Raw genomic sequence first — 15,375 nt, 5'->3', positions numbered from 1 at the left:
CCGGTAGGCCTCGGGCCCAAACACTGGGACCCAGTGGCGCCCCGCCGGCCCTTTACAAAGCCACCCAATCAGCGCCTGCAGCGCGCCAGACCGACATCCCCCTCCGCCAATCAGCGGCGCTCCCGGCGGCGGCCAATCCAAAGGCGAGACGCAGCGGGGAGTGTGGCTGAGCGGATCACGTGGGGCGCGCTCGACCAATCAGTGGCGCGGTACGCGGGGTCGCCCCGGCTCCCGCCAAGTACGAGCGGGACGGACCGGGCGGGACCGGGCCCGGAGCGGCGGGGGCTGCGCGGGCCGGGCCGCCTCAGGGTCGGCCGCCGCCCCCCGGCACCGCCGCGAGCCGCGCCCGCCGTCGCCGCCACAGGTAGGACCGGGCTGGGGGTGCCGCGCGGCCGGGGCGCGAGGTGTTTCCGGCGGCGGTTGGGCCACGGGGTGCGCGGGGCCTGCCCGGGGTAACAAAGGAGGTGCCGGAGCTGCGCCGCGCCCCGGGGCTGGGCCCGGGCCCGCCCTGCAGCCGCACTCGTGCAGTCACAGACCGGTTTGGGTGGGGAGCGATCTGAAAGCCCGTCCCGTCCCACCCGTGCCATGGGCAGGGACACCTCGCACTGTCCCCGGGTGCTGCAGCTGGGCCTGGGCACTGCCAGGGATCCAGGGGCAGCCAGAGCTGCTCTGGGTACCTGTGCCAGGCCTGCCCGCCCTCACAGCCAGGAATTCCCTCCTCACATCTCCTTGGGTGCAGGCACAGGCTCCTGGGGACGTTCCTGTCCCAGGACAGTGTGAGGGGGACAGTGTGGCTGCCGGGACCCGCTGGGTCGGGGGTTCCTTTGGCTTGGGGGTGACACTGGGACCTCTTTGTCCTCCCTCAGCGGCCCTGAGAGAGCTGTTGGGCTCTGTCTCAGCCGTCCCGGGGAGGCAACAGCTCGCTGGGAGCTCCCACAAGTGTTGATTTGTTGTTTTCTCCCGTAGCCATGGAGTGCAGAGACAAAGCTGCTGTTCCTCCACGGAAGCTCGTCCAAGGTAAGGGAATGTCTCTCCTCCAGCGCAGTTTTAACACATTAAGAACATCTCAGACCTGATTTTATGAAATACATTGCTTGGGGATGACTAAATAATCTCTAAGTGGCTCATCTCAATTCTCAATGCGCTCCAGAATGAATGAAAGCCTTTGGTGTTTCCTGTGCCTAACGTGGTGTTGTTGTTGCAGCTCGGCTGCCCTTCAAGCGCCTCAATCCTGTGCCAAAGGAGAATCTCGATGTCAGTTCAGAAGTCAAAAAAGTCAAGAGCTCCCCGAGTGCTTTTGCTGCCAGCAAGGATCCCTCCCTGGATGCCTCAGGTGCCTCCCTGGACAATGTGGAGAACGACTGCCAGCTGGGCTCCGACGGGAATTTGACTCCAAAACTCGTGAACGGGAAGGGTCCTTTGGACCATTTTATCCAGAAAACCCCAGGAGGTGACACGAGTGACCCCGGGGGTGTTCCTGACCCCTCCAGGGGCTCTGCCCGCGGACTCGGGGACGGCGCAGAGCGCGGGGCTGTGGATTCTACAGCTGCTGTGAGCAATGGCACCATAGGAAAGGAGCTGGGCTGCCTGAGCCCCTCGCAGAGCAGCCCAGCAGGTGACTCCGTGGGGACTGAGGGGCCCTGTGCAGCTGCAGCTGGGCCGGGGCAGGCTGCAGGAGCCGGGAGCCCCCCACGCTGCAGCCCCACGGCCTGCCAGGATGGGGCGGGCAGGAAGGGCGCTCAGGGAGAACTGAAGGATGTGCTCTTTGAGGGGAAGGTGCCCGTGGTGCTGCTGGAGGACATCATGACCCTGAAATGCCCCCAGGTGGCCTCTCTGGACGCGTCGGAGAGCGAGGCCCTGGAGTCGTCCCACGAGGGGGACTCGGGACTGACCAACTCCTCACTGAGCTCTGGGGGCTCCCCCGAGCTCCTGGCACAGAGCAAGGGCAGCAGCAGCAGCCCTCTGGCTGCCTCCACACCTGCCAGGAAGGTTGGTCTGCTCTGCTTTGGGGTGCAGTTGCTGTGCTGGAGTGCTTGGGTGCCTGGGGTTCTGGGGAAGAGGGTGAGTGGGGCTTTGAGGAGTGTAGGAAAGGTGGTGGGCATTAATTTCTGAGTTGTTGGCCTTTGGGGGGGTCTCTAAATCCTGCAGCTCAAGGGTTTGATCCTCCCTGGCTCTGGCTGCTGCTGTATTTACGTTTCTTTAGTGAAATCCCCACTTGGGGCTTGGTGTTTTAGGAACAGCAGTTCTGTGTTTAGGTGGTTTTTCCCAAGCTCTGTTTTATCCTCCTCAGAGCTGCTGGGGTTCCTGTGAGGATGTTCCCCCAGTACAGCCAGTGCAGATGCTTTCCCAGCTCTGAATCTCTGCAGCTGCCATGGAAAAGCTCTGGCACAGGGTGCCCAGGGCAGCTCTCCTGCCTCACTCATCCCTGGCAGTGCCCAAGGCCAGGCTTGGTGGGGATTGGAGCAGCCTGGCACAGTGGAACGTGCCCCATGGCAAGGGTGGCACTGGATGGGCTCTAAGGTTCCTCCCAACCCAAATCATTCTGGGATTCCATGAAAAAGCTCGGGATGAGGGGGTTTTTGGTCACCTGAGTTTCAGCCACCCTGATTTTTGGGGCAGTTTGGACAGAGAAGCTTCCAAGGGTGGCAGCATCTGCTCAGGTGGCTCAAACACCACGGGGATGGTTCTCCCAGTCCTTTTGTTGTGTTTATCAAGTCAAGTGATCAATTAATTCCTCCTCTGTGAAAACTCCCAGCCTTCCCTCTCTAAAATAAACAGACACACTCAAGCAGGCATGAAGTATTTCCAGTGTAGCAGAAAGCACTCCTGGTGTAATCCAACACTGCCAGTGGGGCTGGGTTTGCTCATGTGCTGCTCCCCAAAATGGGAGTTTGTAGCCCAAAGCTGGCAGCTGGGAGTCCTGGCAGCTTTGTTTTCCTGGAGGGAAATAGCTCTGAGGAGCTGAAGCCCCCACTTGACAGAACTCCTGTTTTATATCAGATAAATATAGAAAATAAAGCAGTTGGGCTGTGTTAGCCTGTTAATCACAATTTAAATGTGATGCTGTGAATGGCAGCAGGAGGAGGAGGGATCCGGTAAATCAAGTCCCAGTGTGCTGAAATATTGACAAATTAGGCCTTTAACCAGTCTATGAACAATGGTCTTAGGCATAAAACACCTTTTTCTTCCCCCCATAAATAAAAGATAAATGAGAAATGTGCCCTGTTTGGAATTGAGGGTCAGTGAGCTGCTACTGGTGGAAGATCAAGTGGACTGTGAGGACAAGAAGAAAGTGTTAAAATGTGGAAAACAGTCCTTGTACTCATAAAGTTACAGCTAAATATCACAGCAAGATAGGTGGATGCAAAAAAAAAACCCAAAAAAACCCAACCCAAAAGCAAACAAACAGAAGTTTAGCTGGAAGGAAGTGAGTTTGCCACGTTGAAATGTCCCCTGTGGTTCAGAGCAGCTCCCCAGGTGTGGTGTCCCCTTGCAAGGGATCCTGTAGGACTGAGGGGACCAGAGGGGTTTGTTCAGGGGGACAGGAGGTGGATCCAGGCTGGGGTGGGAGTGGGGAGGTTGGATGTCCCTTTGTGTGTCCCCATTCCCTGATTTGGGGACATTGGATGTCCCTTTGTGTGTCCTCATTCCCTGATTCCTTTGTGTGTCCCCATTCCCTGCTCTGGGGACATTGGATGTCCCTTTGTGTGTCCCCATTCCCTGCTCTGGGGACATTGGATGTCCCTTTGTGTGTCCCCATTCCCTGCTCTGGGGACATTGGATGTTCCCTTGTGTGTCCCCATTCCCTGCTCTGGGGACATTGGATGTTCCCTTGTGTGTCCTCATTCCCTGATTTGGGGACATTGGATGTCCCTTTGTGTGTCCCCATTCCCTGCTCTGGGGACATTGGATGTCCCTTTGTGTGTCCTCATTCCCTGCTCTGGGGACATTGGATGTTCCCTTGTGTGTCCTCATTCCCTGATTTGGGGACATTGGATGTCCCTTTGTGTGTCCCCATTCCCTGCTCTGGGGAATTGGATGTTCCCTTGTGTGTCCTCATTCCCTGCTCTGGGGGCATTGGGAGTGACTGGATGGGATCTGCAGGAACAACCCTGGTGCCACTCAGGCTGGAAAGGGAGGACCAGGATCTCCTCTAAAACTTGCATTTTGTAATTGCAGGTACCTCAGAAATTCCACAGAAGTTCAGCAGAGAAGGAGAAGCTGAGATTGCAAAGAGTAAGGCATTTCCCTGACACCCAGACCTCCCCTGAGGAGCCAGCAAAGGCTTTGCCTTTTATCTCAGCCCAGCTGGAACATCTCTTTTGCCATTTTTCCTCACCCTGAGGAGCATGGAAGAACCTTTAATGCAGGCAGTTAAAGTGTTTGGCTCTTTCCAAAGCTCCTGAATGGAGCCCTGGGTGCATTTGGGGCTCTTTGGGAAGAGATTGAAGCCTCAAAATTTAGGTTCTGTTTTTATTAATACATGAGGCAAATGGGGCACTGTGTCTGTGACTTCCCAGAGGATGTCACCACTGGATGCCACCACTGGGAATGCTCAAGCTCCAGGTTCTGTTTGCTTGGCTGCAGCTCCTCAGCAAACTCTGCTCCCTCATTCTGCTGCCACTCCTGGAGGCTGGAGGGTCACTGCTGCAGGAATGGGCTTTTTTGGGCTTGTTTTTGTCTGCACCTGGGAAGGTTTGTGCTCAGGAATTCTGTGTCTCTCAGTGGCTTGTTTATAAACTTGTGTGTTTTATGTAAGTTGTAGCTGCAGAGCTTTTCAGCTTTTCCCAGTGCCCCATATAGAATTCCAATCTGTTGTTTTCTTCCCTTCTTATAGCTGTGTTAAAAATAGCAGGGATGGGAGGGAGAGAGGAGAATGGAAGCTAAAAATGATGCTGGGAATGAACCAAAGCCACCAGTGAGCTGTCAGCTTCACACCAGCACCCTGCACATTCCATGACTCAGGCTGACAGTGTTGTTTCCTTGCCATTGGCACCATTTGGCTGTTGGTGGCTTTCTGCAGTTATTTGTGTTGTGACACTGCTCAAGGAAGCCTTGATGTTGACAAGGGAAGATGTGAAATCAATAAAAGAAAACTGAAAATACTCAGGGAGGAGTTGGAGTGTCTGGGCACAGGCAGATCCTCCTTTCCTGGTGACATCACCAGTGCCTGCAGCACAGAAAAGCTTTTTCTCTTTAGTTTGACATCTTCCCCCTTTGTGTCAGCAGAGCCACGGTGGGAATTGCAGTTGTTTTTGGGAGGAAACACCATAAAAGGCAACACTTCCAATAAAATCTGTTCCCAGAGTGCCCCTTGAACAATCTCAGGGCACTGGTGATGTCTGATGATCTAGAATGGAAGAAAACAAGGGATAAGCTCCACAGTCTGGGGTTTGGAGGCTGACTTTACTCCCTGAGATCATGGAATAGCCCAGCTGGGGGGGACCCACAAGGATCATCAAAGTGATTTCTGTGATTGTGGAAACAATCAGAAAATCCTTGTGGGTTTGTGATGTCAAATCAGCTCTAATTCACTTGTGGAAGTGACACCACTGTAGCCCTGTGATGACACCAAAGCATGAAAAGCTTTGCTCAGGAGGAAATATTTTGGAAAGAATCTGAAATCTCCTATTAAATAAGGGAATCATTATGATTTTTTAATTCCCATCTAATTTTCCATAATGCCACAGTGGTAATGAAGATGACTCAATACAAAGCTTTCTTTGATGCTTAGAGAAATGAAAATACCTTTTTTAAGAATAATTAAAGCTTTCAGAGAGGCAGCCCAGGGAAGCTCAGCTGCCTGAGGCAGGGGGGCTGTGGATGTGGATGTGCTCCCACCTGCACTCCTGGGGAGGAGCATGAGGGGCCCTCCCAGTCCAGGATATTTTTGTGATGCTGCAGGTCAAGCACTGGGTGGGTCCAGCTTCCTTTTTGAGCAATAAATAAAAAAATGCTGATTTTCCCTGGGGCTTTGGGGAGCACAGAGCTGCAGTTCTGAGTGTCCCCTTTGTGCCCCAGGACCAGGAGCGTGCGGACAAGCTCCAGAAGCTGCAGGCAGAGAGGGAGGAGAAGGGGAGGCTGAAGGAAGAGGCAAAAGCTGCGAAGGAACGAGCCAAGGAGGAGGCAAAGAAGAGGAAAGAGGAAGAGAAAGAGTTGAAAGAGAGAGAAAGGAGGGAAAAGAAAGAAAAGGAAGAGAAGGAGAAAGCTGAGAAGCTGCGAGTGAAGGAGGAGAAGCGCAAGGAGAGGCAGGAGGCTCTGGAGTGAGTGCCTGGGCTTGTGCACATCCTGGGGGTGCCTGTGCTGATTTCCATGCCCACTTTCCCTGCCCTCCTGCTCCAGCAGCACAGGCCTGGGGTCAGGGGGTGGCTCTGAAATGCTTGAGGGACTCTGTGCCCCCATCCCAGCAGTGCCTCTGCTGCCCTGAGCAGGACCTGGCTCTTGTGCTGTTTGTGGAGGAAGTGACCTGGGACTTGGTAAGCCCTGAAACTCCCTGGGACTGAGAGAAACTTGAGGCAGCCCATTAACCTGAAATGGGTCAATATTTGCTCTAGAAGGAATGAACAAAGTCTCCTCTGCACTTAACCAAGTGGGGTTCTTGGCTGGGTTGACAGATGATCCTCGTGGTGGGGTCTGGGGCTTCCCACCTCTTCCTCAGTGCAAATAAACCCTTCCTGGAGGGTGACAGTTCATATGATCTTTGTTTTCAAGGGCAAAACTTGAGGAGAAGAGAAAGAAAGAAGAGGAGAAACGGTTAAAGGAGGAAGAAAAGGTAAAAATGTTTTTTCTGGCTTGTCTCTAAATTCTTTCTGGGGTGAAACGGTGGAGCAGGTTCCTTTGAGTGCAGCCTGTTCCTTTGAGTGCAGACTTGCTGGGGCTGCTTCATGCAGATTTTACCTGTTACTTTCACACCTGTTGGTTCCTTTGCTTTTCCCCCTCTTGGGTGTTTTCTGTGTGTGTTTCTGAATGGCCACAAGTGACCTCTCCCCTGGCAGTGCCACTGGAGCCCTGCTTGTGCCAAGGGAGGACAATCAGTGTTTCTGTTGAGTCACAGGAGCTGCTGACTGCCTGAACTTTGCTTTGTGCCTCATTTGAAGTTGAGTCATGCATGAGCTCACCTGGCATTCCAAAGCTTTGTCCCATCTCACGTTTGCATTTGGGTTCTCATTTCAGCGCATCAATGCACAGAAAGCAGAGATCACCAGGTTCTTCCAGAAACCAAAGACTCCACAAGCCCCCAAGGTGAGGGACTGCTGTGCCTCTGCATGTGTGTTGGTCTCTCACAGTTGTTCCTAACAAAAATACCCTGATTTCCTTCTCAGCTGCCCCTTACAGCTTCTTAGGTGGTCAAAACATTGGTTTTTCTTAATTTCCTGGTCCCAAAAGTGCAAAGGATTTTAAGAAAAAGGCCAGAGCAGAGACTACAGAAGACATTTGTGGTTGGTTCAGTGAACCTCAGCTCTGTCTTCTGCATTGCCTGGAAGATCTGGAGTCTTGGACAGGAAGGGCTTAACCTAAATCTTCACTTAACCTAAATCTTCACCTCAGACAACACCTCAACAGCAGGTGTTTCTTGCACGTGTTGGTGCTGCAGCTTCTCAGTGTCCAAACCCTGACATTCCTCACTTGATGTTTCAGACCCTTGCTGGCTCCTGTGGGAAGTTTGCTCCTTTTGAAATTAAGGAGAACATGGTCTTAGCCCCCCTCAGCCGTGTTGCCCTGGATCCAGAGGACCTGGAGCAGCTGGATAAGCTCCTGCACGCCCAGAATGGTGAAGATTCTTTCTTGAAGGATCTAAAATGTCGTAAACCACGAAAAACTGGGCCCACTTTGGTCAGTGACAGCAGTGACAGTGTCAACAGGTCAGTCTGCACCTGGGGGCTTATTTTGCTTCTGGTTTATGAAATGAACTGCAGAGAGGGATTGAGGATTGGAGAGGAGGGAAGAAGGCTGGAGCTGCTCTGTGGGGCTCAGCCACCTTCCCCTGTGTTCCCAGTGACGTGGTGGTGGTGGACAGCTGCCAGGCAGATGCTGTTCCTGAGAGGGAGAAGTTTGGCAGGATGAAGCTCCTGCAGTTCAGTGAGAATCACCGCCCTGCCTACTGGGGCACCTGGAACAAGAGAACCTCCCTGATCCGTGCCAGGAATCCATGGTCCAAGGACACTGTAAGCACCTCATCCTGCTAAATCCTTAATGCTCTAAAAGTGAATGTGCTTGGCCAACTCCTCTGCTTCCCTGGCATTTCTGAGCCATTTTGTTCCCTTTGAAAGCCCAGCCTGGGTTTGGGGCTGTGCTCTCTCCAGTGATGGACAGAAATGTTGGCATTTCTTGCAGAAATTGCTGGACTATGAAGTAGACAGTGATGAAGAGTGGGAAGAGGAGGAGCCAGGGGAAAGTCTCTCCCATAGTGAAGAGGTGAGGATCCTGCATGCTGAATAAAACCAGGAACCACTTGCCCTTGGCAGTGTAACTTTAACCCATTTATTTGTAGGATGACGAAGAGGAGGGAGAGGATGAAGATGAGGACGATGGGTTTTTTGTACCCCATGGGTACCTATCTGAAGATGAAGGTGTGACAGAGGTAAGGGAGCTGGGTGTCCCTGGGTTTCCATCTCTGTTTCCAGTGAACTGTGCCATGTCAGTATTGGCAGGGGAGGAGAGCACGTGCTCTGTGCCTGCAGGGTTCAGGAGCCCTGTGTGCCTCAGGGAACACGAGGCAAAGCTGCCTTAAAAAGCTCTTTTTTTTCCCCTGGTCTGGCTGTAACAAGCCTTTTGTCCCCTGTGGCTGCAGGAGTGTGACCCAGAGAACCAGAAGGTTCGTCAGAAACTGAAAGCAAAGGAGTGGGATGAGCTGATAGCCAAGGGGAAGAGGTTCCATGTCCTACAGCCTGTGAAGATTGGCTGTGTCTGGGACAGGGCAGCAAAGGACAACGGCACCAACCCCGACCTGAAGGTGCTCCAGCAGTTCACAGCCTGTGTCCTGGATCCACCTGTGCCAGAGGAGGAGCAGCAGACACAGAAATGTAGCAAAAAAAGAGCAAAAGATCAGCAAAGTAAGACCTGAAGGGCTAAACAGCGCTTCCACAGTGTTGTGCTCTGCTTTGGAGGGAGCAGGGGGATTAGTGAGTGCTGCATTCAGAATGACCTGTTTCTGACAGGGCTGGAATCCAAGGAATCTCTGAGAGCTCTTGGAAAGGAGTTTTCTGGCAGTGCCTCTCCAAAAAGTCTTGCTCTGGGCAATCTAGGAACTAAAGCCAACCAGACTTGAGCAAGCTCAGATTTAGGATGGGCCTGAGCCTGTTTATTGTTTGGGGGAAATGGTTTGGTTTCTGTGTTTGCTTCCAGTCCTGAGCTTTTCCTGCACCTGATTAACACAGGGCTGTGAATAACTCACAAAAGGCCAAGCAGAGGGTGGAGATTTCACTCCAGGCTGTTGTTGTTATTGGGGGTGAGTTTTCTACATCAGATCTAGAAGCTGCTACAATCATGGACTCCCAGCGTGGTTGGGTTGGGTTGGGTTGGGTTGGGTTGGGGGACACCTTAAAGACCATCCAGTTTCTGCCATGGGCAGGGACACCTTCCACTTGCTCCAAAGCCCATCAAACCTCACCTTGGAGCCTTCCAGGCATGGGGCACCCCATGGCAATTCATCTCTGGGCAATTCATCTCTAAAACCAATCCTGCAGTGCCCGTGCTGCTTTCTCTCCCACCTTTAACCCACCCTGTGCCACTTTCTCCCCCACAGTCCTGGAGTGCCCATGCTGATTTCCATCCCCCCGACTTCCCAGCCTTTAACCCATTCTGTGCCACTTCTCCCCTGCAATCCTGGGCCAGTTCTAGAGTGCCCATGCTGATTTCTATCCCCGTGGTTTCCCAGCCTTTAGCCCATTCTGTGCCACTTTCCTCCCCTGCAGTCCTGGAGTGCCCATGCTGAATTCATTCCCAACTTTTAACCCATTCTGTGCCACTTTTCCTATGCAGTCCTGGAGTACCTGAGCTGATTTCTTTCCCACCTTTAACCCATTCTGTGCCCCTTTTCCCCCACAGTCCTGGGCCAGCTCTGGAGTACCTGAGCTGATTTCTTTCCCACCTTTAACCCATTCTGTGCCCCTTTCCCCCGCAGTCCTGGGCCAGCTCTGGAATACCTGTGCTGAATTCTTTCCCAACCTTTAACCCATTCTGTGCCACCTTTCCCCCGCAGTCCTGGCCCAGCTGCTGCCGCTGCTGCACGGGAACGTGCACGGGAGCAGGGTGATCATCCAGGAGTTCCAGGAGTGCTGCCGCCAGGGACGCTTCAGCCACGGCTCCAGGAGCCCCCCAGAGCCCGCGGGCGGCGAGGACAGCGGGGTGCCCTCCAAGGCCAGGCTCAAGAGGATCATCTCAGAGAGCTCAGTGTACGAGAAGAGGCCCGAGTTCAGGATGTGCTGGTACGTGCACGCCGAGGTGCTGCGCAGCTTCGGCCAGGAGCAGCTGCCCGTGCCCTGCCAGTGGAGCTACGTCACCCAGGTGCCCTGCACGGGCAAGGAGGAGGGGGCCAGCGTGCCAGGAGTGGCCGTGCCCCAGCTCACCCCCCTGGCAGCCAAGAGGAAGGCTGTGGGAAGCATGTCCATCACCAAGTTCATGAAGAGGCCTCGGGGTGCTGAGCAGGTGAGTTCCTTGTGGCCCAGGATGAGGGCTGGGGGTGTTTGTACCCCCCAGGTCAGCCTGTTACCTCTAGCCACTGTCCTGCACGCCAGAAGACCCTTTTTATGGGGAAAGGAGTGAAATGATGGGACTAAAGAGATGGGTTTCTTTTGTGTGTCTGCAGCTTGGACTCTCTGTTCCATTTGAAACGTTGCTCTCCTGCTGTTCTTCCATTCTCTGCTATTTGGCAGCGATTGCATCCAAGCTGTGAATAGTTTGAGAGTCTGCTTGGCCCTGGTTTTACAGCTGTGTGTAATTTGTGTGCAGGTTTTATGTGTGCCTGTGGCTGCCAGATGTACAGCCCGAGCTGATGACTTACAGCAGTTGCATGTGAACGGATTAAATGTGGTTCCCAAGTGCTGCAACTCAGCCCAGAGCAGTCTGTAAAGGCTCCAGCTCATCCTGACACACATAAAGCTGAATTTCAAGAGCTGGTTTAAAATCATAATAATTCATAGGGACAAAATGAGATGGAATTGCAGTGGTTGCTGCCTGGGAGCTGTGTTGTGGTTTTCCTGTTGTTGCTTCTGCTTTTCAGGGCAACCACAGGTACTGCTGGAGCCTAATCATGACTGAAAAATGGGATCATGGAATTCCAGAATGCTTTGGCTTGGAAGGGACCTTCAATCCCACCCAGTGCCACCCCTGCCATGGCAGGGACACCTCCAACTGTCCCAGGCTGCTCCAGCCTGGCCTTGGGCACTGCCAGGGATCCAGGAGCAGCCCCAGCTGCTCTGGGAATCCCATCCCAGCCCCTCCCCACCATCACAGGGAGGAATTCCTTCCCAATATCCATCCAGCCCTGCCACCTGACAGTGGGAGCCATTCCCTGTGTCCTGATCCTTCCATCCCTTGCCCAAATTCTCTCTCTGTGTTTCCTCTTGGCCCCTTCAGGCCCTGGAGGAGCCACAAAGCTTGGGAGGAGCTGAGTCCCCACAAAGCCTGGGATGCTCTGTGGAGGCTTTAGGTGCTGGAAATTGGGGTTATCAACCTTTGGCTTCCAATCCCCCAGGCAGGGCAGGGTTTGAAGTCCCTGCCAGTGGATTTATTCCTCCCTCCCTGTGCACCAGCTTAGGAAAGAGCCCCAGAATGGTTTGGGTTGGGAGGGACCTTAAAGCTGATCTCGTTCCACCCCCCTCCCATGGACCACAGATGAGGCTTTTGATGCTTTTTATGCTTTGCCTTCACAATTTATTCTTGGCTTTTTTGGCTTTTCTACTGAAAAAGCTCAGCATTCAGGTATTGATAGAGATCAGAGACTTGTGAGAAGCTGTTCAGCCCCCAAACTCCATCTGCTTGGGTTTTTTCTTGTACACTAAATAAAGGCAGAGATAAAAGTCTCTGCTTGGCACCCACTGGAAATTCAGCTTATAAGGGAGCAGAAATAGCAAAACAAAGGCTTTTAGGAGAATTACATCACCAGCCTGAATGCTTCAAAGCTTCTCAGAGCTGTGCTGGGGAGGAGCAGCTCCGAGCAGAGGTGTCACAGCCCCAGAAGCTTTTCATTCCTGATGTCTCAATCAGCCCTGCTCAGGTGTGAAGATCCCACCCCTCCTGTGGAGCCAGGCTGGGCTGTGGAGAGAGCCTGGCAGTGGCTGGGAGCTGCCAGATTCCCACTCTGGCACGTGTTTCTCTGCTGGGAAGCTCACACCAGGGCTTGTGTGAGTCAAGGTGCTCTTACATAAGCTGTGGAGAGAAAAATGTGGTGCTGAAGTGGGCAGTACCTGCCCACGTGTAGGAGGGATTTAATTTGAGAACTGGGACTTTATTGAAAGATGGAAATTGAAAATTTTCTTGGCTTGGAAGAGTTTTTAGGGGATGGGGATCAGGATTTTCATTCCAGTTCTATCTGAAGGGGAAAAAAAAAACAAAAAACAACCCAACTCAACAGAACCTCACAGCTGGGCAGCTTTGGTTTGTGTCACTCCTTGGGTTCTGTGTTCTCCATTCAAAATGGGGAATTTGGGCTTTTCCCATGGCAGCAAGGGAAGAACTGGGCACCACTCCCTGAATAAAAGCTGATTGGCAAAGAGGAGGAGGAGTCAGGAGAGAACAAGGTCCAGACTTGACAAGCAACAGTAATTCTCCATCTTCAGAAGGGGGAGGACCTCCAAAGGGGCTCAGCCTGGAGCCAAGGAGGCTCAGGGGGGCCCATGTGGCTCTGCACAGCTCCTGGCAGGAGGGGACAGCCAGGGGACAGCAGGACAAGAGGGAACAGCCTCAAGCTGTGCCAGGGGGGTTTGGGTTGGATATTGGGAAAATTCCTTCATGGAAAGGGTTGTAAAGCCCTGGCACAGCTGCCCTGGGCACAGCTGGAGTCCCCAGCCCTGGAGGGATTTAAAAGCCATGGGGATGTGGCACTTGGGGACAGGGCCAGTGCTGGCCTTGGCAGTGCTGGGGAGCAGTTGGACTCGCTGACCTTTATGAGTCTGAGATTCTATGAGAACAATAAACAGAGGGGGGAGAGATTTCCCTTCCAAAAATGCAGCAGGAGTCAGATTCCCATGGAGCCTGAGCTGCCTGTGCTGCGGGGGCTGCTCTGCACGTTGTGTAACAGGGGAGGATCCTGGAGCAGAGCTTGGCCTCTTTCCCACTGTGTGTGCCCTGCACAGGAGCCCTTTTGTCACAGGTCCCAGCTCGTGGAGCTGGGGATTGCAGATTTCCTTGCCCCCAGATGTGCCCACCTGCCCAGAGGGTGCCCAGCGCTGCCTGTGCCAGCTCTGGCCCCTGGCACCTCCTGGCTCACACCTGGGACCTGCTCTTTCCCTCCAGGCTGCAGAGATGGACGGATTTCAGGCAGACACTGAGGAAGATGAGGAAGATGATGACTGCATGATTGTGGATGTACAGCCAGGAAAAGGTGGGAAGGGAGATGGGTACCAAGGGAGCAGCACCTGTGTGAGCTAAACTTGGGCTTTTCTGCCCTTTTCACCACTCCTTGAGCTTTTCTCTCTCTAGAGATCTTATTCCAGATACTGCTGCTTTTCATCCTTTTTTTAAAAGATGCTTCTTTGCTATTTATGACCTTCTCTAAGCTGCTCTTGCCTTTGCTGCCCTCCTCCTCCCCTTTTGCCTCAATGGCACAAAGCCCCCGTGAGCAGCCCTTGGCTGCCAGGGCCACCTGCCTGTTCCTGGGGGCACAGGTGAGCACTGGGGCAGTGCCAGCACATCCACGGGCACATTCTGGCAAATATTGCTGCCCTCTGGGGATGCAGAGCCCGGCAGGGGCTGGGTTATCACCCCTCTGGTGCCTCCTCAGAAGGTGCAAATTGTCTGATGGAAGTCACATCAGGGAGCAGCCTGGCTGCTGCTCTGCTCCGCAATCTGAGCACTTGCTTGTGTTTGTGTCCCAGTTATCCCTTGGAAAATGGCTTCAAAGCCCCTCTGCTGCAGCCTCCCCTTTCAGGCCATGCCGGGATGAGGCTGTGGAGCAGCTCCTTTCATCTCCAGGAGCTTTTGGACGTGATCACACAGATCAATGAGCTGACTCCAAGCACGTGCTGTGCTTTCCAAAGCTCTGGGCTCTTTCTTGCTGCTCACAATGGAGCTCTCCCAGCCTGCTCTAAGGGAAGTGGTTTGTGTTGGGCAGCTCCTCTGACAGATAAGGACTCGTGCACAGAAATTCTGGAGTGTTTGACCCATTCCAGGCATTATCTGGGCTCTCCTTCCTCTCCGAGCTCCTCTCACCTCCCCAAAACAGACATTGGGACTGCTTGACAAGGAGCCTGGCTTTAATCTTAAGCTGCTTTTGCTTATTACCAGGCTCTGAGACGAAAACCTCGCCTCAGGTTCGTCCCCTCTTGTTCTGAGGATGCCACTGAGCAGCTTCCCTCCCTCAGGCTCTGCTGACATGCAAGCAGCTCGATTTGTTTGGCTCTGCCTGACTCTAAAGCACTGAAAAGATTATGAAAATCCTTTTTATGGTTGAAGTGATTTTTTTTATTCTGGATTGGTGATATTGAATACGAAGCCAGTATTAAAACCAGTTTTTAAATAGTGTTGAAAAGGAGACTCACAACAGATGCAGGAAGCTAAGACAGATAAAACATAAAGTAGTCAAATTTTACTGGATTAATGAGGATATTCATAAAAACAAACCAAATATTCTCTCCTTTGCAGGTTCCACAGCTTCAGAATCCAGTGGCACGAGAGCTGCTCACCAGGACAGCAGCATGGTCAGCCCATCTAATACAATTTGAGACTTAAATGCTACTAACTCCTGTATGTATGTAGAATGACTTAGAAAGTTTTAAACCTTGTGTATCTTTGACCAAGATACTTGAAAGTATTCCACATTTCTTGTAAAGAGAAGACAGCACTTTGTTCTGCTTCAGACCAGATGGAAGCTTAAATTTTTAGCTTTAGCTTTTTAGCTTTTTTTTTTTTTAAATACTGCATATTAATCTGTCCTTAATAAAGCATTATTGAAATTTTGATACTTCTTTGTAATGGAAGGTATCTAAGTTATCTCTAAAAGTAGCTGAGGGATTTTGGAATAAGCTTATTGTGATGCCACTGGGGAATGACTGTTCATAATGTTGTACAGCGTGGCCTTGGGTATAAATGATGTACAATTATATATGAATTTATGCTCTTGTACCATCCTGTTTGTGGTCTTACTTGCTCCAGAGAACAGCAGCAGGGCTTTACCTTTGGGAGAGGAAAAATGCTTTGTTTCTCTTATTTTAGGAC

At 52.5% G+C, this 15,375-nt stretch overlaps 1 protein-coding gene across 1 annotated transcript; it reads left to right on the top strand.

Annotated features, from left to right (window-relative positions):
- The first annotated feature begins 275 nt into the window (after positions 1–275).
- On the top strand, positions 276–15,119 carry CHAF1A (chromatin assembly factor 1 subunit A). The gene is made up of 15 exons (XM_036399413.2): positions 276–364; positions 967–1,017; positions 1,205–1,989; positions 4,180–4,236; positions 6,022–6,263; positions 6,712–6,772; positions 7,174–7,242; positions 7,639–7,862; positions 7,997–8,165; positions 8,335–8,415; positions 8,492–8,581; positions 8,792–9,053; positions 10,202–10,647; positions 13,456–13,543; positions 14,803–15,119. Exons 2-15 carry the CDS (start codon positions 969–971, stop codon positions 14,880–14,882), a joined length of 2,703 nt encoding a protein of 900 aa, XP_036255306.1. The 5' UTR covers positions 276–364; positions 967–968; the 3' UTR covers positions 14,883–15,119.
- The last annotated feature ends 256 nt before the right edge of the window (positions 15,120–15,375 follow it).

The sequence above is a fragment of the Molothrus ater genome, chromosome 26, assembly GCF_012460135.2.
Source record: "Molothrus ater isolate BHLD 08-10-18 breed brown headed cowbird chromosome 26, BPBGC_Mater_1.1, whole genome shotgun sequence".
Lineage (NCBI taxonomy): Eukaryota > Metazoa > Chordata > Aves > Passeriformes > Icteridae > Molothrus > Molothrus ater.
Note: the sequence above shows the minus strand (reverse complement) of the source record. Positions and strands in the feature narration are given on the sequence as shown.